This window comes from Adelges cooleyi, unplaced genomic scaffold (assembly GCF_023614345.1).
Source record: "Adelges cooleyi isolate 19-005CV unplaced genomic scaffold, UGA_ACOO_1.1 ACOO_flye_CR_arks_rails_tigmint_CR_PRNA_376, whole genome shotgun sequence".
NCBI lineage: Eukaryota > Metazoa > Arthropoda > Insecta > Hemiptera > Adelgidae > Adelges > Adelges cooleyi.
In genome coordinates, this window is record NW_026096053.1 from 11,670,352 (window position 1) to 11,697,461 (window position 27,110).

The 27,110-nt window shown below is 29.1% G+C and overlaps 2 protein-coding genes across 2 annotated transcripts in view; both read right to left on the reverse strand.

Annotated features, from left to right (window-relative positions):
* The window catches only part of LOC126840602 (myosin-IIIb-like), a 31,137-nt gene extending 17,403 nt beyond the window's left edge, over positions 1–13,734 (reverse strand). The window contains exons 1-5 of the mRNA XM_050576461.1: positions 13,578–13,734; positions 10,719–10,862; positions 10,146–10,321; positions 8,502–8,606; positions 8,214–8,390 (exon numbers count right to left, since the gene is read on the reverse strand). Coding sequence (XP_050432418.1) covers positions 8,214–8,390; positions 8,502–8,606; positions 10,146–10,321; positions 10,719–10,862; positions 13,578–13,605 — 630 coding nt within the window. The 5' untranslated portion in view covers positions 13,606–13,734. The remainder of the gene's footprint in view (positions 1–8,213; positions 8,391–8,501; positions 8,607–10,145; positions 10,322–10,718; positions 10,863–13,577) is intronic.
* A 2,783-nt stretch (positions 13,735–16,517) lies between these two features.
* On the reverse strand, positions 16,518–25,278 carry LOC126840769 (ionotropic receptor 75a-like). The gene is made up of 12 exons (XM_050576708.1): positions 25,009–25,278; positions 24,752–24,912; positions 24,495–24,662; positions 24,178–24,398; positions 22,722–22,933; positions 22,352–22,632; positions 22,129–22,270; positions 20,262–20,422; positions 20,111–20,190; positions 17,190–17,401; positions 16,838–17,118; positions 16,518–16,749 (listed from the first exon to the last, which is right to left on the reverse strand). Exons 1-12 carry the CDS (start codon positions 25,276–25,278, stop codon positions 16,518–16,520), a joined length of 2,421 nt encoding a protein of 806 aa, XP_050432665.1.
* Between the last annotated feature and the right edge of the window lie 1,832 nt (positions 25,279–27,110).

Consider the following 27,110-nt stretch of genomic DNA (forward strand, 5'->3'; position numbering starts at 1 on the left):
CAAATTTGACAAAGTAATATTGGTATTAAGCATTTATCTTACATTTTTTCAATGTACCTAATCTGGCCCTATTTTTGTAACAAAAAACCTTCTGGAGCATCTTAACGCATACTCACATTTAAAAAAAATTAAAAATAAGAGTTCATCTATGTGTAGTAGATAGGTTTTTTATTTATGTGATCACATTGATTAAGTTATAGTATATTAGATAGGATACCATTATACAAATATGCATTTCGCAATTGTTTTTTTAAAAAACATCAAAAATACCTTTGAAAATAAGTAGATAAATTCTTAATAATTTATTTTGTTTACATGACCCAAAACATGTTCTGAGCGCCAAAAAAATTGAGTGGTTATTTTTAAATAGTGTAAAGTCAAGTGAGCAAATGTTAAACTAACAGGGCAAATGTAAATGTAATTTTTTTTTTTTTTTACAGAAACAACCAACAAAATGTCTGAAAACGATGTAGTACATTTAAATACTTAACACGAAAAATACTATTTACATTTGCCCCCATTTGTTTACAATCATCCCCACTTGACAAAAACCGTATTTTTTTTTTAAACCGGGGCATGTTCAGCTTAATTTTGTGTATTATTTAAGTTATTACTACGTTAATCGACTCCAATTGGTTTTCGAGCAAATACGTTATTATCGGTATCGAGATGACGTACCTCGGCGGTTTTCTAATCGGCCAAAGAAATCCTTTATCCTGTGTATGTTAAGAAACGACACTATATGAGGTACGACCGGGATCCGGATTCGACGACACTTAAAATAGGTTTAACGCGCGATGCACGGACGAGCGTAGCGCACAACGATGACCGCACGAGGACACTGGCAAGCGACGGGTATACGGTAACAAGTCGGTAACCAACACTCGGACCAAGTTCACGGCGAAGAAGTACACGGAGAAACGCGAACCGGTGGAGGCAGCCGCGGCGGTCTGTGAGCAAAAACAAACCAGTCGCGGCACTCCACACAGCTGCTGTTGCTGTGTTGTACCGATTTCTAAGTGTTTACACTCATCGTTTTGGCGCGCATCACTTGTCGTGTTGCCGGTGGAAGGACCACCGCCGCCGCAATAACAATAATAACTATTCCTAGGTACACACCACTTATCGCTCAAAACTTGTACAATGTGCATATTTGCCCGGTGATAACTGATAACGTCATGATCAAACGGATCCGATGACCTGTTTAGAAACCGGCGTTTCGCACGCACGCTTGCACCGGTTAGGTACATATACTATATAATAATAATAATAATAATATTATATTGTACCACCGCGACGGTCCGGGATCACTGGAAAAGCACATAATATCATTATCATTATACAGTGCGTTCAAAATAGTAATAATATACAACGTATATAATACAATGCATAAAGTCACTCTACGCGATACGAAGCGTGCGCGAGAGCGTTTAACCTATACCGGAAAAAAATAATTGACGCGGGCCGTTGGTCGATTTTTTAATTTGTTTTTTATATTTCCTTAATAACATACGGCCACAGTCCGCGTGTTCCTCGGTAAGACTTTTTTTTTTGTACACTTGCCCATTCTCGCGGCAATTAGTAGACCGAAAACAAACAACAAGTATATTATACAAAACAATTATACGTATATTATAATATTAAGATTTTGCATATAGGTACGATCGTTGTGTATACAATGCTGTACACAACTAACGCTTAATTAAATTTTATTATTTAAAATAGTAACTGTATACAAATGTATTTAAAACAAAAAAAATTTAACGTCCTTATTTAAAATAATTTAATATTTTCAAATTATTATTTGTTAGTTGCATAATAAAATATGTCTAATTTTGGCATAAATAATAATTTTTAAAAAAAATGTATTACCTTAAAACTATACAACATTAGGAATTTTTACACGTTATTTTCAAAGCAATGTTATTTACAATAATTACAGTTAACGCAGAATCAGAATCGGTTTATTATTCCCAAATCATCAGACTTGGAAATAATAATTTAATCACAGAATATTTTAAATAAGTTGAAACAATTTTTCTTTTGTATCTCCCGCTTCAATAGTAATGAACTGGGGCATCGATTGTATACTGTAGTTTTTTCCACATTGAAAGATACTCTATTCTAAAGAAAGCGTCTTAGTAGCCATAAGGCAAAACTACTTAATAATCTGGTTACAAATTTGACCTAACCGAGCGTAAAGTTAGTTAACTAAATTTAAGTTGGCTTAACTATGTTTTCAGCCAAAATACTATTATGCATTTTAGGTCTGGTAGCAATACAAACATGCAGTTATAGCACATAATACGTCATTTTGTCGTTTGAAGTGTGTGCAGTCAGTTCCAATAGTATTGTTCTTAATTAAATACGCCCACTGCGGAGAAGTTTATAATCAGTGTAATACATCAAATTAGCACAGTTAGTGCAAAAAATAATCCAGTAAACACTATTAGTATATATTCTATGCCTTTGGTACGTTAAAGTATATTGATTTGTTTACGTTTGACATCAATAAACCTCCGACTGACTCAGGCGGGGTTTTGATTTAATGCAGTGGGAGGATTAGTGATGTGTTCATGAAAAAAATCGTAATCCGAAAAAAAGGTAGGGAGGGTGCCGATATTTGACAGTAATCGTCCATGATCAGAGAAATAAACTGCCAGCATTTTCACAAGTACAACTACTACCTCGTGCTTCTCGACCAGGCCACTGCCGTTAAAATAAATTAGGACTAAAATTATTCCAGCTGCAAGCAACAGCGACGGTATTATGAATCGGTAGGGAAAATATTGAAAATGTAAAAGAGAATGATTAACTACTCTCACAATCGCACATCCCGTTTGTCAGATGTTTCCAGAAGGTTCCCCAATTATTTGGACGTTAAAAACATTCTTGGATAGAGTGGCGGACAATTATAAAGGTTACTTTTTCTCGGTTTTCTCCGAATGCACAAAAAAGGATTTATCCCTACTTCAACCCTCACACTATAGATGCTTTTCCTTTTAATCCGTAAATATAACTCAAGTACAATTACCGATTTATTTTGAACGTCAATACCTAAGTAGCCTGAAAACATTAACCGTTCTCGAATGTACATAGACGGTATATTTACCGGATAGATATCGGACAACCCACTAAACAAGAATGTTTTAATCGAATTTTGATTGAAAGTTACAATTACAAATTAGAATAATAATTACATTATTATCTAATCTTGAACGACGATAATCCATAGAAGTTATAATTACTAGTTCAAGAATGCAATTTCAAATTATCAAATTGGACTATTACAATATTGTCAATAATAGTCTGTGTAGAGAATGTTATAGGTTTTCCATTAAAACAAGTGTTATAGTCTATTCAATATAGATACACCAGAAAACCATTACTACAAAAGTAATTTTTATCAAAATTTCGCCATAACTTATAGGAGAATAAATTAAAAAAATATTAACACATAAAAATTAACCCATTAATTAGCTGTCATACTTAAAATTCACCCTTAATCAACCAAAGTCAAATATTGCCTATCTTGTGCCCCTAAATAAATTGCTGTTAGTTTTTTCCTTAGTTTAATTGCAAGTCATTAAATTATTAGTAGAATGCTCATAATTTGATTTGTAAATAATTTACTCGTTAAAAAAAAGGAACACGTATTTTTATGCGACCTCGTAAAAATCAAAACTCAGTAGACCAATGTTATTATATATTGTACTATTTTAATTTGAATTCATAATATTAAATACCTATTTATAATAGTATACAATATACATAAAAAGATTGAATGGTGTCAACGCGAAGAGAAATTGGATTTATTGGATTTTTTTTTATTAATTCTGTAATGAGTGAGGATAATAATGACCTATTCAATGTAAGAATATCGCAAATAAACATTAACAGAAGGTTCTTATGTGCCATCTATAAAAATTACTAATTGCACAGTTAGTTGTTTAACTTCCAAGTAGGTATTACTCGGACAACGATTAATTACCGTTAACCGTAAGTTTAAACATTTGTAACATCGACTCGTGTTCATACATCCTGTATAATTATTGTATGCTCGCGCCCTAATAATAAATGGATAGTTGTAAGTCTTATCACGCACCTAAAGAGTACATAACTGAGTAATTACATACATAAGAAATTATAGTAAATAAATGCGGTGTAATGAGAGACGTTTGATCAACTTGGGTAGCGTTAATTATTTTATTAGCAAGTACAGTGATTGTAAAAATGGTTTCAATTTACGGTATTGAATTGATTGTATTTAACAGCAACACTAATTGGTTAATTGTGTACCTGTACCTACAGTCATTATCATTTGAAATTCGAGAAATCATTTTTATAAAACAATTTATACAATGGATGTGCACAAATAATTGTTTATGTTTTTTATTTCATCTGATAAAAGACACGTATAGTCAAGTAAATATAGTTTGGCTTTAAACACCTTAAATTAAAACAATTTTGTTACAACTGAAATGCACAATACAACTTTCGAATAAACGCTTCGATGCGAATCTGTTGATGGTAGAAATACAGATATCGATAAAAGCTTTGTGATGAAAACAATGTGCTTAAAATTGTAATTTTAGTATTAACCTCTACTTAAAACCATACTTGAGAGTTAACAGCTAAACCAAAAAATTACAAAGTTTTAAATATATTTTATTGGATTTTAATTGGATTTTTATTTTATTCGAAATAAAAATAATGTGTACATTTGAAAAATAAAAAAATATGTTGTAATATTATATTAATAATATAGTTATTTTCGATTTGATACTTTATGACATCTTAGATAAATCTGTTACCTATTATAATTTATTGTTTTATTTTTATTCATACATAAAATAATTTATGTAAATTATGACGAGCAATCCAACGGAATAAACATTTTAAGCCATGTCAAAATAGGTTCACTTTTTTAAAAACACATTAAGTATATCTTTTTTTTTTACTCATATCACTATTTAATTTTTGAATAATTATTATAATAAAATATAATCTAATACACAATATATATATATATATATATATATATATATTAGAAAGTTATATTCGGAATACTTTCGAATAATTATACAGGATGGTTTTTAAAACAAAATTTCCTGTATCCGTAATCCGGCTTTACTGATTTTGAAAAACTGGTTTTATTCTATACATATAAATACGCATATGAATTAGTTTTATGCGATGCAAGCAAGTTTATTGTTTCTGTTAAGACAAATACGCTGTGCGTTACTCAAGTAATAAAATTAATCGAATCTGTCAGTATTATGCGATTTCGATTATTAAGATAACATAGCCTACTAGTATTTATTTTTGTGCGATATGCCGGAGAAATGTGTAGTTAGTATAATAATTCATTATTTTAAACATCTATTTACATAAAATGTCAAAAATGAATACCCATCATTTACTATTTAAACTGCTCGCGTGCCTAAAAAAGTATATTTTCAATTACTTACTAACATATTTATCATTGAATATTTTTTTTTTAATATTGTGTAGAACGTATGAACACAGAAGCCTCCTATTCTGTCTTGAATAAAATATTCCAGTTTTATAAAATAATAAAAATCTATTTTTTCTTTTTGTAAATATATGTTCACGTATCTATTAATAATGTTAAATAGAAGTTTTTGATATTTTTCATACTATAGAGTAAAAAATAATAGTTAAAATTAAAAAATGTATTTTTGGGTGTACTTAAAATACACACACTCGGTTAAACAGTATAATTATCGGTATTTTAATTGCACACGAAAAATATTTTAAGAGTACTTCAAAAGTATTTTTTTGAAATTCCTAATCGAATCTTGGTTTAAAAATAGTATGGTAAAAAATCAACGAATATAAATCAAACCTTCGTTCTCTGTCTTGAAACATCCGAATAGTCAAGTCCTAAACGAATTTCGATTCTTTTGAGTAATTGTTATCGTTTAACGAGGAGACCTCACTTGATGAATAAAAAAACTATAGCCAACGGCAGACCCTTTTTATTCTGCACACAATACTTTTATTTTGAAATAAAAATCAAACATTTTTAATAAAACAAGTTACAGTCTACTTAAAGCCTAACGGCTAAAGCTGGGAGGCCAAAGCTTTCTACAGTTATATTTTTAATAGAAAAATTAACAATATTATTGAATTTAGAAAAAATTGATTGTAAAATACACAATTTTTTAATGTAACTTATTGTTAATTATTAATGATTAAGTAGATAATTTTTTTAAGTTAATGAAAAGAAAATAATGCTTTCTATAAATATTTAATTTTAAACCCGCAAGGAGTTATATGTTTTATTTACTATGTAATTATATAGATAATCGGGTAATAAACATTTAATACGAGCAAAATAAAAACAAAAATAAAAAATGATAATATACTAAGTTAAGATACAATATTTATGTAAAGTATTATTTTCATTGATTTGTTAAAAATTTTATTTTAATTAGTCTTAAAACGCTATAATAATTATTTCAGTATTATAAATATTAGATGCCCTAAATTTGTATATATAGGCAACATATTTACGTGACTATATTTTTTGTTATGCGGTTTATTTTTAAGGAGTTTTATATAGGCACTATATAAGAAAAACAAAATTTTAATAAAATATTTCGGACATGCCAATTAATTTACCAGTCATTTTTATAAGCTTCAAGGTATTATTTTTAATTAAAATAATTTTTTCTATGGATAAAAGCCATTTTGGTTTATTTTAGAGCAAAAGGCCAGACAACATTTCGATTACTCAGGATTGTCTAATTTCAATTCTGTAAAGAGATTCAAATGGCTAATTTACTATGTTATGTTATGAAGCTAATTTTCATTTAAATATTTCAGTTACTTGTAATTAAATAAATTAAATTTGCATTTTTTTCAATAATGAAACTCAATTTTTTACTAAAAATAACCAAAAAATAAAAAATCTGTTTCCTGCAAACCTAGTAGAGTTCCCAAAGAACTCATAACTTTACAGAATTGTAATAGGGTAAATTACAAAACATTTACCATCAATACTGTTTTGCGGAGGACAAGTACGTGAGACCAATATTAACAGTAGATTTACCAAAGTTACACAATATATAGAGAAGAACAAATTAACTTGACATTAACTTTAGCGTTTTAATTATTTTGATATCTATAATAAATATTTTTTTATAAGCAAATGACAAAAAAAATAAACTTCACAAACAAATAATTTTGCTTATGTTTTAGTTATCAAAAAACTAAAAACACTACTCCGTAGATAAAGTTCTTCTCTATCCCTAGTAAACATTTTATATTGGTTACTGTAAATACCGCCCTTACATTCTTGTTCCTCGCAAAACCATTTGTCACGGGTAGGTAGCATCCTTTTAACAATAAAATACAACTTTACATGCTAGCGAGTTTTTCCAAAATAAAACGTTATTAAAATCAAAACCTGATAATTTAAGTAGTTTATACAATTATATAAAAAATAAAAATATTAAATGGTAAATACGTATGGTGGTGAAACTGTTAGTTTAGTCTCCATAAAAAGTGCCCAAATATTAAATACATTTTTAGCACTTAGAACCTTGGGTCCAGATAATGTTCCAGGCAAAGATAACACTTTACTTTGACAAAAAATTAATTATATTTTTTTTGATAGTCAAAGTACCTATATGGTTTTTAAATTAAACAATTATTTTGTACCTTGATTATTTTGAAAATTAAAAATAAAACATATCACTTTAACGAAACAAAAGGATTAGAAAAGATAGACATAAGTTTACAATAATGCTTGTTATTAAACAATTAAAAATGATAATACCACTCATAAAATAACTCTTTAATGTGAATGTAAACTCTCTAAGTAATTAATTGAATTTCTATTTGTATCAAGTACTTATCTTCCAAGTTATATCTGTATAAAATTATAATTAATGAGATTTACTACAAATTCAGAGCAAAAAATTATTTTTAAAAAAAATAGTTTGAAAATTTAAGGTGCCTTCCAATCTATATTGACTGTCAACCTAATAATTTTTGTCAATGCATACTATTGTTTAAGTTTCTAAAAACGGTCCTACACAATCATTTGTACATTTGGCAACGTGGTTCGGTGCTACGCTAGTCATGTGAGAGGTTTTGTCACAAAGTCAAAAGAATATATTCCTATCAAATACATCAGTAATGCAGAATTGGCTTAAGTCTAGGTTATTAAAAAAAAAAATTACCTCTGGAGCCATCCAATATGGTGTGCCGACAGATGTGTCACGTCGTCCCATGGTTGCTCCCAAATGAGAAGAAACGCCAAAATCGACTAATTTTACTTGTCCATCGTCTGTCAACAGTATGTTATGACCTTTGACGTCTCTGTGCATACAATGGTTGCGATGTAGGAAAGCCAGAGCCTATGGACAATATTTAATTTAGAGTTTAGTCTTTATAAATAAGATTTTAAAACAATATTATATAACATTAAATGTAATGTTATTACATTATTATAAGCAGTTGAGTTTTACCTGTAAGGTTTCATGTAAAATGTATGCGATTTGATCTTCAGTTAGTTGTTTTCCTCGAGATTTTAATCCATGTACTAAATCTGTAACTGAACCTCCATCACATAACTGTAAATGTAAATAAAATATAATTAATAATTAAATGTACCTAACATCAGACATAAAACATATTTTCTCAGCTACACATCGAAGCTAAAATTTACTAATTGCAAGTATTGATATTATTTTTAACGATCAACGGTTAATTTATAAGGAGGTGTTAATTTTAGAGTATAATTTTTCACTATACAACTTGTTATATAAGTAATAGCTTATAAGTAACTTAACAGTTATAATAATAAGTTGAGTTTGTTATAATTTTAGATCTTAATAATATGTCTGATAAACATTTGGGTATTTCCACATGTTCAATTTTAAAAATATATTTGAATTTGTCTACCGAGTGTTGATGTGAATACATATTTTGTCAATTATTAAGAACGTTTGTTTTCATTTTTAGTCATTCCTCAAAATTGGCAATATTTGAAAATAAAAATATATTTTCACATTAAATGTTTAAATATTGAAACATAACAAGCTCTGACAGATGCACAATTCATTTTTTGATGAAAATATTTTATTTTTAAAATCATACTCCTGGAAACGCCTAAATGTTTACCAAGCTTTTAAACAATAGTAGACTGATCCGAAGGTGGGCTGTTTTTTTATGTAAATTGCATAATAGCCTGAGCTGATAATTAACTTTGTTAATTAAGAGTCCCTGCTTATAAATCGCATAAAAAATTAACATTTACATTTGTACACTTATTTATTCCAAATTAAGCCTAACAGTTTGTTCAAAGATAAAAGTCTATACTCTACGCCACGCATTTTTGGCATTTATTTTGTTATCAGTTGGGGGTCACTGTAGTCATTGTTTTATAAATGTATGTATGACTTTCATAAATAATCTAGTCTATTTCTTAAATTTAATAACGTTTTATTTTAGTTTTTGTAAGCAAATAGAAAATACCTAAAAGTCTTACTCGCCTCACTTACAATTTTACATTTAATATTTGAACTTGATAAGATAAGTTTAACGTTTATAAAGTAATAAATAATCTAGACGCAAATATAAATGTAATAGTGTGATATAATAAGACAACAAAATGAAGAAGAAAGTAAATGAGAACTTATATATTGTCAATAGCTGGTACAACCTGATAAGTTATACTGTTGATGATTAATTATTACAATATAAATTCTACAATTTTGGAATTAATGGAAAAATTAGTATGTGCATGGTAACATGGTAAATTGTTTGTTAATGTTTTTATATATAATGTTATAATAACGTTATTTAAAATGTTTTTTTGTTACGTATACACTAAAATGTTAAACATTAAAAAAAGAAACGTTTCTATCATTATGATATATTTTTTTTTTTAAAAACTGTTTCAAGCTCTTGATTTGAGAGAGTACATGCCTATTGATAAGAACAAAAACCAGAGTATAATGATACTCTGATACATTGGTTGGTTCAGCATGAAAACTCACCTATGTATTATACTTAATTAGCATATGTTCTAAATTCTATACATCAGAGATTTTTTTAAACTGATAAAAATGTTTTTCATTATTATTGAAAACTTCACAAATGTCACTCACTTCCATAACAAACCATAACTGATCGGTTAGTTCTTTCGATCCTTTGACGAAATACAGTCCGTAAAACGAAGGTATGTTCGGATGCAAACTTAGATCTCTTAAGGCCAAGTATTCGTCTTCGATTTCTTCTTCATTACCGGCTATGTCTTCGAGTATCTTGATAGCGACAGTATCTCCTGAAAATCACAATAATTTAAACAACAATTAGTTTAAGATTAACCATAATATTGTTAAGGTCATTCGCATAACAAGTCATCTGGTAGTATGACAACCTAGGTTATTTTGTCGTTAGTCAATCGAATCGTAAATTAAGTAAACATGGATAGACCATGCCAAATACTTTTTTGGCGACCCAATTTTGGAAGCATACCTATAATGACCGACCGTTTTCTAATATAATAACCTTATTATTTTATGTGTTCATATCATTATCATAACGATGGCCTAATTTTATAAGCCCCTGGACTATCCGTGTAGATATTTTAATTTGCGATTAAATACACAACATAAAAATAATAATAATATAATAATTGACAATGTGTATAATATTAAAATATGTAGTTTTATGATTACCGGTAGCATTGTTTTTGGCACGGAACACTTCGCCGTAGGTGCCCTCGCCAATGAGTTCGTCGATAGTGAATAATCCTTCGGGACTGGGTACGGCGTCCAGCTCGAACCGTTGGCAAAGTCTGTGGTAGTCGACCATGCTGTCCGCTGCGAACAACGAGCAGACGACAACAATGATATTATTATGTCAGAGAGTCATTTGGAATTTTTTTTTCCTTTTTTATCGAAACAACAATAATGATAAAAATGAAATTTCAAAAACACACTACATCTAACGCCTGGCCCACATACGATAAAACGGTGCACATTATAACGACGAGTGTGTGTGTAAAATCATAATAACATGTTATCACGGACGGCGGACCCGTATTTTGTTATTATCACACGGAGGAGGAGTATAACTGTGTATCAACAGGAGGTTGAACTTGTAAACAAAAATCACCTGGCCTCCCTCCCGTCTTGGACGTGTGTGCACGCACATTATGATAATCCTCTCTCATGTCCTCTGATGCGGAACGCGGTTTTGAAAAAAAAAAAATAATAATGTGTACAGCGATGCCATTAAATCGACCGGAAGTGCATTGTAAAAAGAATTCTTTTAGTCTTTTTATTTTTTATAATGCTAATAGTACCTATGGTAGTCTACTAGTGTAGTACGTGATCCACATAATAATAATATAATGTATCACATCACTGCAACTATACATACGCCGTGCATACTTCACACGACTAATAAGCGCAATTATCTAATAATATGGTACTTAAGTTTTCAAGCAATAACAAGGCAAATAATACAAATGTTAAACATAATAATATAATATATTTCACACTTTTATAGTAATATATATATATATATACCTACATATTATATGTTATTATGTTATTACTATTATGACTGTGGTTGTACAAAATTATAAATACAGGTATTCCCATGAAACAGTTATAATAAAATATTTTGTGTTAGTCTCGAGGCCCCTACAAATGTTCTCCTAATTGTTTGTACCTTGTATCAAGTATGCCTCTTTTCTATATGTTAGCATATGGGCATACAAATTTTAGCTTAATGATAAATTTTATTGAATTCCCTTTACAATGTGCCTTAATAAGTGTATTAAGAATTTTCGAAAATATCCTATACTTTACTTCTTAAAAAATGGGTGGTTTGGCCAGTGCCAACGACCCCAATGCAAATAAATATTTATCGGCCCCTCCTCGTGTATTGTAAAATTAGTACAAATAAAGTAGATATAAATTATTTTTTACTTAAATATTTATGAGTAGTTAAAATAAATTATGTACTGTTGTACTCAGGTCTCAGTCTAATTATTTTGTCATTATCCAAAAATGAATTTATTCTCATTCGTAGTCTTTATTCAATATATATATATATATATATAAGTACTCATATATATTTAAACAATATATATATATATATATATATATATATTGTTTAATAATTAATAAACTATATATACCTATAGGTACACTCAATACATTAAAATCTTGACGTATTTAATACTATTCAGCTATTTAATGAACAAAATATTTATTAATTTGACCCAGTCACTTTGGCGAAAGATAAAATATTTAAATTTGAGATTTCGCTTGTCTTGTTTACATTTAACTGAAAACGAAAATAAACCAGTTATTATTAACACTGTCTAACTGTATTTTTAATGGGCTGATCACATTAGCAAAACCTTCTTATTTAGAAACTCTTAAAATAATAAAATTAAAAACAACAATATTCCTTTTTTATGTACCTATAACACAACATTGATATTATTTCATTAGCGATGCTTTTTTTAATAAATTCCATGTAAATTTATAATTATGCAAATAAATTATAAAAAATCATTCGTTGTAAACACTGAAAACAATTAAAAGATATAAACAAATTGGTGTAAACAGAAATAGTTTATAATATTTTGTATTTTGAATTTTAATGAGAAATAACAATTATTAAATAATTTTCATGTTGTACACATGCGTTTTTTCACTAACAAATGACCCAAATGACCGCTGTAATAACTATAAGTAATTACAATTATAATATTTGTCAGTATCGTTTTATTATTGCACGTCAATCAGGTTTGCTAACACGGAAAAAACAATAAACTCATTTAACCTTATATCAATGACGTATACAAATTTTTTTGAACAAAATAATGCATTTTCTAAATGCATATACAGTGTTTTATAAGGGTTTATCCACCGAAAACCTTTATGGTGTCTTGTGAATATTTGAAAACAATGTGCATAGTTTAATACAAAATAAATAATTAGTATTTTAGAAAATTGTTTTTTTTTTTCAAACTTTTGGTAACGCCAAAAAACAGTTTAAAATTTAAGTAAGATTAACTTTAGTTCAGGTTATAAATAATGTGTAGAGAAGTCCCACTGTGATACACGAGTATGGTTTTAAAATTAAATATTCATCAATCGTATTATCTATTTTATAAAACTTTACAATGATTAATCAAATGATATTAAGTCAAAAACATAAAAATTTTAAGAAGAATATCTAAATGATGATAAATCCTTTTTTTTGCAAAAAGTTACTTTTTTATTTTAATGGCTAGAATATTAAAAAATTCAAATTCTTTAATGAATTTTGTGTACTTAACAAATTTTGTTAAACCAAATTCGTCTTATTAACAAAATGACCTAACACTTTTTTTATTTTTGAAACCAATAGATTTTTATATTAGATTTAATCTCCGCATAGATAAAAAAATATGGCAGCAATATAGATACAAATTAATACTTACATTGATATACCTATTTTATAATGTTGATCTGACTTATTTTGACCAAGCACCAACTATATATAATATAATATATGACGATATCAGTACTTACGAGATAACAAGATATCACTGTACAGCATAGCAGACGTAGGTGTTCTTAATTTAAACAACAACAAAACTTACTAAAATTTAACCGTTCACAAATGAGAGTCAACAACACAAGTTAAATCGGAATGGAAACAAATTGGAAGTACGTTTGACTTGTAAAAAAAAAATCTTTACACATATAGAAAAACTTAACGAAAAAAAAAACTTTTAAGACACAATCGTTGTTTTTATAAAACATTAAAATATGTTAAATGAAACACTGATATATACTAACGTACACGGTAAGTTTTGCTGAAATAGTATTTTGTATTACACAGTGAAATAATTATATGTTGTTATGCACGAGCGATGTCCTTCGATGATCATTTTAATAATAAAAAAAAAGGGTTTTGAATTGTAGGTAATTTTGTTTATAGTAAAAAAACACACGTACACTGAAAACAGCGAAAAATTCAAAAGAAAAGTATGCGTTCGGAAAAAAGTAAGTAAAATAAAAAAAACTTATATATAGAATTGACTATAGCAGGTACCTATACACTAAGTCATAGGCAATACCTGGCAGCCGGTGGTCGCTTATTAAATTAACGTCAGTTGCAAGGCTGCGTGTTTTAAGTAGATTATAACGGAGGTTTAAAACGTATTGGGTCATGTCATACTGATCGAACGAATAATAATAATAATCATATGTCGACCATTTTAATGATTTACATTTTACACACGTGTAATTTTGTATTAAGACCAAAGGCAAATATCGTTTTGTTTTTTTTTATACAATTCGTTCTTAGAATTAATTTAGAAGGTTAACGACTTAGAGGACGTCGCATATGTCATTTTTCGTGCAATAAAAATAACAAGCATTCTGCAAACATCTCCTAAACAAATGTATGATACTAACTAGGCATTGACATTAATACAAATGTCGAACACCAAGACTATGTCTGCTCGAAGATTTTTTTTAATTTTATGAATACTTTTTTGGTTAAAAAAAAAGGAAAAAATGATTTTTTAAAACAAAATATAGATAGACTTTGATTTTAAAAATGCTTCGAAGGTACACACTAGTTCTCGTTTCAAAAAGATTAGAAAATGTTATCCACATTTTTGGAGACCTTGTTTGTATAGAAAATCATTATCAAAGAAGGATGTGATATTTTGATAAAAAAAATAACCAACAATAAGGTATTCCCGATACCATCTTAATAAATAAACAAAAAGGGTGGCTTAAAAACCCAAACTAAATGTTAGGAATGCAAATGATTTTGAGGATGCTAGTTTTATTTATTTAGTTATTTTAACTAGAAATGTATTGTGTATTAACCATAATTTTAGTTGGACCCACTGTTTTTTTTTTTTTTTGGTGAAGTAGCCATTAAAATATATTAATGTGAGTTTCGAATTGCGTTTGGTTTGTATATTATAATATTGAATATTCTCCTATTTCACCTTTTTTTTTTATTGTCTAGAGAATTATTTTTTTCCGATACATTTCTCGGCTGTTGGTAAGAATTTGTATGTTTTTTTTATGAATTACTCGCATTGGTCTCGTCGTGAATTTCGTTATTTTACTTTTATCAGTCTTCGGGTTATTTTTAATTCGCTATACTGATTCATTTACATATTACAATATATAAAATTTTTATTGATCTTTAACCGGAGACTTTCAAATAAATTTGGCCGTGTGAAAAAACGTGTGTTATATTATATTTATATACGTGTTGAGTTAAAGCGCGTTTCAACGATTTTCAATTGGATACTTAGGACAATTAATGTGACATTTATTCCTCGCCGGGCAATGCGTTAATCGCTAAGCAAATCGAAGATAATATCACAAGAACCAGTTTTTCATAATAATTAAGAAGTCTATAATGTCATTTTAAACCTACCCAACCGGATACAATGTGATATAAAATTTCTAGTCGTAAATCGAACATGCCCGCGTTATATCATGGAACAAAGTTTAAAAAACTAGTTTTAGTACTTGCTTCAAATTTGTTTAAGTGAAATCGAATTGAATATTCATTTATTTTAATTAACAGAAAATGAAATCGATTGTCATGCACATAACGTGATAATCTAAAAATAATTTTCAGACACAATTTTTATAGTATATTTATTATACACGCCAATAACTGAATTCCCTGCCAGGTCATAACCTATTACAATTAGAACTATTTATTTGTAAATGAGTAGTAAGTAATAAACGTTTAAATGTTTCAATATTAATCGTTTATGATTTTACTACCGCCCGTTCAGCTTGGCGGGGGATATATTAAATTCATAACGGACACTTTAATAGGTTATTTGGTGTATAGTCACGAATGCCTGAAAGATACACTTGTCTAAATCTATCGGTCATCGCTTCAGCCTAGTTTAGGTGGACCGATTTTGCGAGAAAACTAGTTTAAATTGCTTAAACAATTAATACAGTTATTAATTCTAATGAAATTTAACAAAGCACTTAGCATAGATTAATATATTGTGTTGCTATCAAAACCCCATAAAATCGGCATTAAAATCCGATGAGAAATCTGGGGAGGGAAGAGTTGGAATAATAATAAAAAATGGAGTGATTAAGCGGGACGAGGCAAGGGGGAATAATGCCTAACGGTGTTAAGGATATTAATCAATAAGTGAGGAAATACGGATAATGAGGGATGAGATAATGATAAGAATGGTAATTGGTAACGTAAAATAAGGGAAATTAAAAACGATTTTTAACGATAGCAAACTATTAAAAGAAAGATAGTGATTGATACTGGATAGGTAATGACTCACTGGAAAATATTATGTTCTATTTTATTGTTTAAGAAGCAGCATTCTGTTTAGGTTGAATTGTTTTTTTGACAATACATTCCCCGGTTTTATTAGTGTAATAATTATTTTAAATAATATTAATGTATACAGGTAATAATAACTAATTTTGCAAACAACTAATTACTTAAACTCAAATAAATCGGGTTGTCAACTGCAAACTTAGAAAATGTTCAATGATAAATATCAACAAAGAGATTAAATATCCGATAAATAATAGCAAAAGAGCTGGGATTATGTCACTGAATTTTATACCGACAAATGATTCTTTGGATTTCCATTTGCTGTAAACGCAAATAGGTTTGCTACTACGCCACCGTTTTAGCTCTCTATTGATGAAGCCAGTTTCTAACAGTTTAATATACCTGTGAAAATAATGAAAATGTATTATTTTTCTTAACTCGTTTGAAATAATAATAATAATAATAATATGTTATCGAGCATCGACTTTACCCGTAAGAAAACAACTTTTTGTACGGTGATTTCTTTTGCAACATAACACTACATCGGTTCGGTTTTGTTATGCTGATTTCCGCCAAATCACATTTTTCGCTCTCGGTAAATAGTTTGCTTATAAACCAATAACTGGTGGCCGTGTCGGTGAAAAACGCATAATTTCCTTTCATTACTTTCTCAACGCCTTCGGCATTTAACACGAATTCGGCTTTTTGGCCATGCGAATTACGCCGACAATCTAAAATCTCTTTCATCAACGGATTGACCTCGGCAATTTCCTGCAAAAACAAATGCACGATCATTTTATGTGATAACACAATATCAGACGAGGAATGTATAATTATAATACATTGGCCAGAATACGCAAATAAACGCTGTCCTCGATTCCCACTTTCATACGGCTTTTGACTATTTTTTCTAAAGAATCAATTTTTTTCACAGAAGGACGGAGCAAGCTAACCACGCTACTGGATGAGTAAAATTGGTACACAAATATACCAACAACAAACACTAAAATGAAAATCACTCGCCCGGCTGGTTTTACCGGCTGCACGTGAATTCCTGAAAAATGTACATTTTTTTAGTTTACAGTAAAGCATTGTCAGCTCAACAATGCAATTAAGGAATGCGGGAATTTGTGCGGTTCTTAGAGTTTTCGCCACAAAAAACAAGAAAATTTTTGGAATTTTCGTTGAGCTCTTATTACTTTGTTTTGTTGGAAAACGATTTTTCATTTGTTTTTTTTTATAAAAGAATGATGTTTTGATATTAAACAATTTGATAGCACGGTAATTGGAAAATAAACATCAAAATATAAATTATGACAACTTTTGTTACAAACATTAAAAAAAACATTAAGATTTTTATCTTCAAAGGCACTATGCTTTACTGAATTTATAATAACTGTAGGTGGAATACTTAACACGTTGACCGCCATGAGATCTAATATGAGATATCACAAAACTTTGTCCTGGCCGCCAAGGGGTTTTTTTCGAAGTTTACTCAAAAAATTGTTGAACATTTTTTTTCTCAGATTTTATTCAAAATTTGTAAACATTAATAAAAAGTTGTTTCTAACACGTTTTTTATAGTTTCAAGTCAATTAGAGCTGAGATTTCGAATTCGATCTTGTGGCCGTAGGATGTAACTCACTGAAAAATTATTAATATTACCCTTACCGCGAGATCTTCAAATAAATATCATACCAATTATTACCATTTTATGAGATCTCAGATTAAATATCAAAACATTTTTATTTTAAAAACTAACCTCTTTATCATTGTAGTAAAACATATACTATACTAAAAAAGTCGACATATTATTATTATTATCTCCCCAGTTGGGGATCATCTGTATCATCGTACGATGAGTAATCAAAGGATGAATTTAACATGTCATTAATACGGTCAGTGTCCATTATTAATTATTAAAAACTTAATATTATAATAATAATATTAAATAATATATATTATGTTGAAACATAGTACATTTAAAAAAATATGCACATGGTATCAATGATAAGATAGAAAACATACATTTCAAAAAATCATAGAAAAAAAACTGATAACGCTAGACGCTTGCTAAAAAGACCCAATGAAAGTGGCAACACTGTACTTTTCAAATAAAATGTTAAAATACTGATAATTGAGACCAGAAACGAAATATCACCAATTGAAAATAATTGGTAATGAGATCTCTTAATAAATCTCACGACACATTTTTTGGAAAAAGTTGAGATTTCGAATTATATCTCATGGCCGTTACAAGTAACACAGTGAAAAACCCCGTGGCGGTCAACGTGTTAAATAAGTTGAATGATTTAAAATTTAATTTTCTTAACAATAAAATGTGAAAGAATAGGAACGAGACGAATTTCAAGAGAAAAATATAAAAGGCAGGGTATATAAAAGAAGGATTGCTTTATAAAAGATGTTGTTTAAAAGTCGTTTTATGTTATACGAGTCTGTTACTCCGGAAGTCCATTAGTGACCTTTGTATTTTCACGTTCGACGCCTTTTATAGAATCCAACCCCACCGAAACACTCATTATTATTAAATAATGATATAATAATTGATTTCCTAAACAAAAAAAGTCATCCGTGCTGTTAAGTTGTCTAACCACAGCCCCGTATTCAGTAATACATATTCCATTAGTTATAATATTAAAAGTAAATTCAATATTATGCATTTAATATTAATTACACTTCTTGAAAATGCGATTTTTAAGCATTAAATAGATAATAATATATATTCATTTTGTTTTAGTCATTTATGCGCAATACATCAAAATGTACACAATTCAATAAATTTCAATCACTGAAAAAAAGAAAATTTAATATTTCCTTACAATTTTTTTTTTAAATTAATTGTCATTTAAAAATAGTATTATATTTTGTACTCTACGGCAACAAAAAAAAAATACAATAGAAAGGAAATTTACCTAAAAAGATCATTGCTAATTAAAAATAAATAATTTTAAAATTCATGGAATAAGAACAAAATTCTGCAAAATGTTCTTTTGAATTAAAAAAAAAATATATTTTTTTAAACTAGTTTCTTCTACCTTCGATGGATTATATTGGAAAATTGACGTTTTTGTATAATGAAGATAACATACCTTGTTGACAATAAGCGCCAATATTTGTGAGCAGCACGTTAAACAATGAATCTAATTTCAAAGATGTTGAAGAATATTCATAGTGGATAATAACGTAACATGTCAACACAATCAACACAAAAACAGCAGTCAGACAGCACCAAACTTTGTATGAAAACGGTCTAAGAAGTGTAGGCCTGCTTTCGTTGACTAACGGATGACGAAATATAAAATGAGGCCTGAAAAATAAATATTATGTTTTCAAAATGCAGTTACTAATTATTATGGGTTACTTTTTATTAATAACTGATAAAGAATGATTTTAATAATAATCTACTTTATAATGGTTGCTGTAAAAAAAAAATTATTAGTTGCAAATCTATTTCATTGCAGTAAATTAATTGTTAAGATGAGGTATATTAAGTGTTCGAAAATATGTTCTATGGATAGTAGACACTCTTAGAGGATTAGTCATATTTATGTGAAATACATTTAATTATGTGCGGCCAGAGTAAATGAGAATACCGCAGAGCTATTTAATTTAATTCTATTACATAGCATGGTATTATCTTGCATTAGAACTTGCCTATGCCGCCAAATGGTTACGGATGCATAGTCGATGACATCAAGCCTCTCGTTTGTATAGGCAGCTACGCCAGACACATCAGCTTTACCGGCGATCAAAGCTTCAATCATTCCATCCCAGGATCCATTGGTCTTAAAGCCCCACGAGTTCGACGATTTCAAATTAATCCTAAAGCAATACCCAACCCGCGGTTACATTTAATCACACCGATTATCATGTTATTGTGCATTTTTAGTTACGAGAAATTAAACATTTTTGCCAACGGTTCGAATGTCGCATAACTGAATCTAGATACAGAATCCAAGTTAAACACCCCATAAGATTTTAAATAATTAACTAGTTCACGACCGCTTAACCGCCGCTCGCTGGTGTTTAGCCCGGCGCTGCCATAAGGGTTGGCCTGGAACAATATTAGGATATGTCTACACAGTTCGTACTGATTATGCATTTAAAACTATAAATATAATAATATTATATACCACATTGATAACATTTAATGTTAAATTATGCAAGTCCGTTCTTTTGTCGTACTTCCAAGAACGCATACCCCACTTTCCGTACAGAGTTTCATTGACAATGCCGACGATTAAACGACCTCTTGGTGAAGGGGCAGTACGATAAATGTCATACAGTTGCCACTTGTCGGTTTCCGAGTGAGCGTAAAAGACTTCACTATTTAAATTCAGACTTATGTTTTTGATTTTCACAAACCGTTCTATTTCGTTTATACCACGATGTTGATTAATCATTAGCCAATGATAACTGGAATTCCAGAGGTCACTATCGGCAAACTATATTACAATGTACACACATTTTTTAATTAGTCAAACACATTCATATACTATGAATGAATTTTCAGTTCCGAAAAAAAACATATTTTGGCGATTTTGCTTGTTAACACACAAAATATGGTAAAAATATAAACAATTATAAATTCAATCTATTTTACTAACAAATTATTTAACATAATATTTCTAAACAAAACTATACTTCTTATCCACGTGTAAAAATAACTATCCCGTTGTTTTACTAAAAGAATAAAAGACAAATGCGCGATTTATGACTTACTTTAGTATCGTGACATGACCAATCCATTATTACTCCTAGGCCTGTATAATGTATATGCGTATTTAAAGCATTTTCAAGTACATGTTTATTTTGAAAATCATCTACGTTGCGAAATGAAACCGAAATACTATTTGCATTAAGATCGTTCAATGCTTTGACTCTGTCTAAAATATTAATTCTTAGTAGTTATTGTAGGATAAAAAAATAAAATAAATTTTGAAAAATACTTGAATGGGACCAGCATGATGTGTAGAGGATTGCACTTTTGATTTTTTTATTCAATAAAAATATTTTAATTAGATTACATTTATTTTCCACGTTTTCTTGCGAGTGGACACCGAACGGTTTTAAAGAATACAGTAAAACACAAAGCAATCCAAATAAAATGTTCATCGTTTTATTTTATGCCAAAAACCGATTGACTGTTTACAACACAGTGTAATATTCATGAATATAATATAATTGATAGTATATGTCTACATTAAGTAAAATATCCGTACAAACAAAATAATAATGAATTATTTTACAATATTTAACCTAATTATTACTTTATATGTTATACTTGGTACGTTATTAATATGTTAGATTGACGTAGATTAAACAAAAAAAAATAGCATACATGTATAATATAAATGCTGCGTAGGTACTATTAAATAATATAGACGAATAAAACCTTTAATGACTATCAACTAGAAAATGTATAAATTATTCACTGTTTGACAACAATGACTATAGGTACTTAATAAGTAAATAGGTCACGCAATAATAATGTATCGAAAGTTGATGTCATGCTATAAACAATATATTATTATGGGAAATAGTATCTGTATTCCATGTACCTACGCTAAAAATTATTTTATGTATTTAAAAATATTTTTGTGTGGGATATCCTTAAAAAAAACTGTCTAGTTTTTCTCATTCCATTACAAATTATAATAAAAGATGCATATATTATATTTATCGTGCTTGGTACCAGAAAATTAAGTATTCGACAATTAAACTCAGTAAAGAAACGATGAATCCGATAACTAATACTACTAAAGCTGGAAGTATATCGCCGAGTTTGACACTAGTAAACGCATCGCCGCTTTTCAATTTGTTATACATACAAGTAGGCTTATTGGCGTGCCACCGCCTCAGCTCTCTGTTGACGAAGCCTGTTTCTAAAAGCTTGACATACCTACGACATAAATATTTATTTAACATAAAAATTAATACTACACTAATTGTAAAAAAAAAATATGATAATTTTCAAACACACCCGTATGAAAATAACTTTTTGTATGGTGATCTCTTTCGCAGCATCATGCTTCCGCGACTTGGTTTGGTTAAACTTATTTCCGTCAATTCGCATTTTTCTTTTTCAGAAAACAACTTACCCATGAACCAATAACTAGTGGCCGTATCAGTGAAAAATGCATAGCCGCCTTTTTTTACTTTAGCAACGCCTTCGGCATTCAACACGTATTCGGCTTTCAGTCTTCGAGAATCATTTTTAATGCCTAAAATGTTTTCCATCGTCGGATTAATCATAGAAAGTTCCTAAAATATGTTGTCTTTTATTATACATTATCGGTAAACATACTTATAGGTAGATACTAATAATATTAGAAGTAAAGAGCGGTGAGTACTTTGGTCAATAGTCGTACGTTGACACTGTCTTCGATTCCTATTTTGAAACGGCTATTGGCTAGTTTTTCCAAAGAATCAATATTTTTAACGGGTTGGTGAAGCAAGCTGGCTACAATGCTGGACGAGTAAAATTGGTACAATAACGTTCCAAAAAAGAACACCAAAATAAAAATTACTCTACCGGCTAATTTTGTCGGTTGTACATAAAAACCTAAAAAAATATGTTATTTTAACAACAAGAACTGCCAAGCCATGTAATTTTAATAGGTATATAGTATTTAGGACCATATGTGTTATGTGCGTTAAAAAAAAGCCAAGTAGTAAATATATTTATTGAATTATACAATATATCTGTAAATTATGTTATTGTAAAAACAAAGGAGCTCGAAGATATAAATGTCAAAACTTGAACATATAGGATAATTCTAGAGGTTATTTGCCACCGAAAATTTTAAGCAATGTTATATTTTATGATTTTCTTTCAAGTTGTAACTACCCAACCTAAAAATAGAATATCATTGGTAACTTCGAACTTTTAATTTCAGAATAAACCAGATTTCATCAATGAAAAAAACATAAAAATTAAAACTTTTCTTCAGTAATTTAGAACTAACATTAGTAAAATAATAATACTTAAATTTTTTTTTTTTTTGTTTTTTATTTAGAATTTGTACAATCTGTAATAAATGTAATTACAATAAGAACAAAGGATAAATTACATGGTAGGCAAATATATAATAATATATTGATACAGTAGACTTGTTAGAAGAGGCCAGCCAGAGCTGGTACTTCATGACGTGTGAGATCGTGGATTAGTCAACCATTAGATCGCGACACCACGTTCGCTTTAGGCGCCTTCTGGGGTCACCAGGGATTGTGTGCACGGATAGTTCCGAGATCAGGTGGTTTTTATGGCTAAAGGTTTTGGAGTGTAGGCGTTTGTAGAAGGTTTTGGCAGAGTTAAGGACTGTTGGGATGGAGAGATTTATACTTTAAATAATTTTAAAATAGGCAACTTCCATTTAATAACAAAATCTATGGTGAGCGTAGGAACCGCTGAAAATTTGATGTACAACAATCACTAATAGCCAAAATAACCAAAAATTTGGGGAATTCCTGACCGTGATTTTAATTTTAAAAATGTTATTATAATGAAGATTTTTTAACTGAAAAGGCGATCGTAACCGTAGCTCAATACAGAATTCACTAGGCAATTGTGGCTCTCTCTTATACTTATCTAGGACGAGTTTGAAACTATAAAAAGAATTCTAAACGTTTAAGGAGATTGAAAATGGTCCGATTTTCAGAGTAAAATGTTTTACTAAGTTATTGCATAAATATAACCCCTTAAAAATATGTTTAAACACCTTAAAAGCAGTATTTATTTTTCAGCATGTATTTATGCATAAATTATGCACAATGCTATACTTACAAAGGATCCGCTCGTACACTTACTCTGTTGGCAGTATGCAGCGATATTTATAAGTAATACATTAGCCAAGATTGAGTTGGTTTTCAACTGAGATGAAAAATGTTCATATTTTACGATAAGGTAAAACGTCAGTACAGACAACACTAGCATTCCGACTAGACTACACCAAACGGTAAACGAAAACGGTCTAAGTAGAGTAAGATTGTCTTGGCTTCCTGTAGGATGCAGAAATGTAAAGCAAGGCCTGTATATCATATAAGTATACAAATTAAGATACATTCATTAACAGACACACAACTAGTACAAATCAAAAATATTCACTATACAAGGAACTAATTACTTATGTAGCCAAAGTGTTACAGAGGTATAGTCGATAACGTCAAGCCTATCAGTCTTATAGGCAGCCGTTCCGGAAATATCAGCTCTCCCTTGGACTAAAGCTTTAATCATACCGTCCCAAGAACCATTTAGTTTGTAGCCCCACGAATTTGTAGATCTCAGACGAACTCTAAATTTATAACAAACTATACTTGTATGATGTGCAAGTCTAGTTGAATAATTTTATAGTAGACTGACAGATGTAAATAAATATATTACGAAAAGTTAAATATTTTCATCAAGGGTTCGAATGCTGCATAACTAAACTTGGCCATTGTATCCACATTGTAGACCTCAAACGATTTTAAGTAATTAACTAGTTCACGACCGCTTAACCGCCGTTCGCTGGTGTTTAACCCGGCTCTGCCATAAGGGTTGGCCTGGAACAATATTAGGATATATATATATATATATATATATATATATATATATATTATATTTATATTTATATCTATAAATATATATTAATTATATACCACATTGATAACATTTAATGTTAAATTATGCAAGTCCGTTCTTTTGTCATACTTCCACGAACGCAAACCCCACTTTCCGTACAGAGTTTCATTGACTATGCCGACGATTAAACGACCTCTTGGTGAAAGGGCAGTACGATAAATGTCATACAGTTGCCACTTGTCGGTTTCCCAGTGAGCGTAAAAGACTTCACTATCTAAATTCAGACTTATGTTTTTGATTTTCACAAACCGGTCTATTTCGTTTATACCACGGTGTTGATTAATCATTAGCCAATGATAACTGGAATTCCAGAAGTTGCTGTCCGAAAACTGTAATTAATTTTACATTAAAAAACTATAAAATAAACAACATTTTGTTATTCGTCTGTGTTTCCTTTCAAACGTAAAAAAAAACAAATAATTAGAATATATTTCATATTTTTAACTAAATGCTTCAATTCTAATAGATATTATTAATTACCAAGGACATGAACTTACATGATAAAGTGTATCGTCAAAACAAGACCAATCCAATATTACTCCCAGCACGGTATGGCTCATTGATATACTTAATACGTTTTCTGTGAAGTGGTTATTCTGTAAATCGTCCGCATTGCGAAATAACACGGAAACATTGTTTGCATTTAATACATGCATTGCTTGTATTTTGCCTAGAACATCAATATATTTATATAATAGAATACAATAGTACATATTATAATATTATACACTATAGAATAACAGAAGAAAAATATATATTTAGACATGGTTAAAGAATAAGTGTATTATGTACATGGTTAGGTGTTAATTCGAATAAAATAGTATTCGATTGAAATAATAAATAAAAAAATGATTTGAATTTAAATATTATCTTATTATTGCAACAAATAACGTTGTTCCATTAGTTTTTTATTGTATATTCATTGTATAACTTCCAAGTGGTTTGAAATTAGTGCCATTTACTAAAAGTTCAAAAAAATAAGATTTTATAAAAAAACAAATAAGTTTTGTGTGACTTAGGTTGAAAATTCCGAATATAAAATATGATCTAACTTTTCTGTTGACAGTAACACATGTTTAAATGCGTGTATCGTGTATAAAATAATAAATTTAATAATATATGATACTAATTAGGATAAATAATAATAACAACTTACTTGAACGCGTCCAGCATGGTGTAAATAGGACTGCTGTATTTATTTGTTTATTTGATAAAAACGTTTTTATTAAATACAATTTCTTTTTGCTAATATCTTGCGAATAAATAAGGAAAATATTGAAATAATATATTGCGACCGATATTATTAAATTTGAAATTCTCATAGCGGTACATTTAGATAAACAAATTTGTTATAACTCTTACTTACACACGTGCCAACAGAAATATAAAATTATTACTTTTAATGCACATAAACAGTAACAAATAACTATATTGAATACATTTAACTTGTGTTTAGTAGTTTACACCCGACCAAATACGTTGGTGGTACAATGGTTTTGTCTTAACGCGGCGTTTCGATTTACACGAATGAAAAAAAGCCTATGTTAGTTCACTTGTATTTCTATAATGATAAAATGATAACGATAAAGTGAGACTTTAACAGAATTGTGAATTATTTTTGAAATTTAAAATGCGGTTATCTGGAACATGTACATTAATTTGTTTTAAACACAATAATTTCTAACGTTAAGTAAACATGTCACGCGACACCAATTCATCGAACTCTGGGGTCATTATACCAATTACAATTTGGATACAAACCCAGTTTGGATAATAAAATATTTTTAGTTTATTAGTTGCACGTATAAATTATATGGCTATTTATTTATTTTAAATGCGTAATAACTCCCACGGGGGGAACTGGACATAAAATATGACATACCTATATAATTATGCTTTATGACCTATTATAGATATTTCAGTTTAATAAATCTATAATAGTTCTTCATGTAGAATTTCGAAACAATTATACATGTACACAGTATAATCTTTTACAAACTTTTTGACGAGCTCAGTGTTTACTATAGAAAATAATTCTCAATATATTTAACTTTGTTTGTAATTAAAGTACCGTTTGGTGTTTTAATTGTATAATTCTCTAGTCTGTTTAATTTATCAT

Bases quoted from the DNA above. Each gene is read 5' to 3' on its own strand.
- LOC126840769 (XM_050576708.1), bottom strand. From the start codon at position 25,278: ATGATTAATCAACACCGTGGTATAAACGAAATAGACCGGTTTGTGAAA. The intron at 22,633-22,721 runs GTACTCACCGCT...AACATATTTTAG, and splicing joins ACGTACGACTATTGACCAAA to GAACTTTCTATGATTAATCC. The intron at 22,271-22,351 runs GTGTGTTTGAAA...TTTATGTCGTAG, and splicing joins AAAAAGTTATTTTCATACGG to GTATGTCAAGCTTTTAGAAA.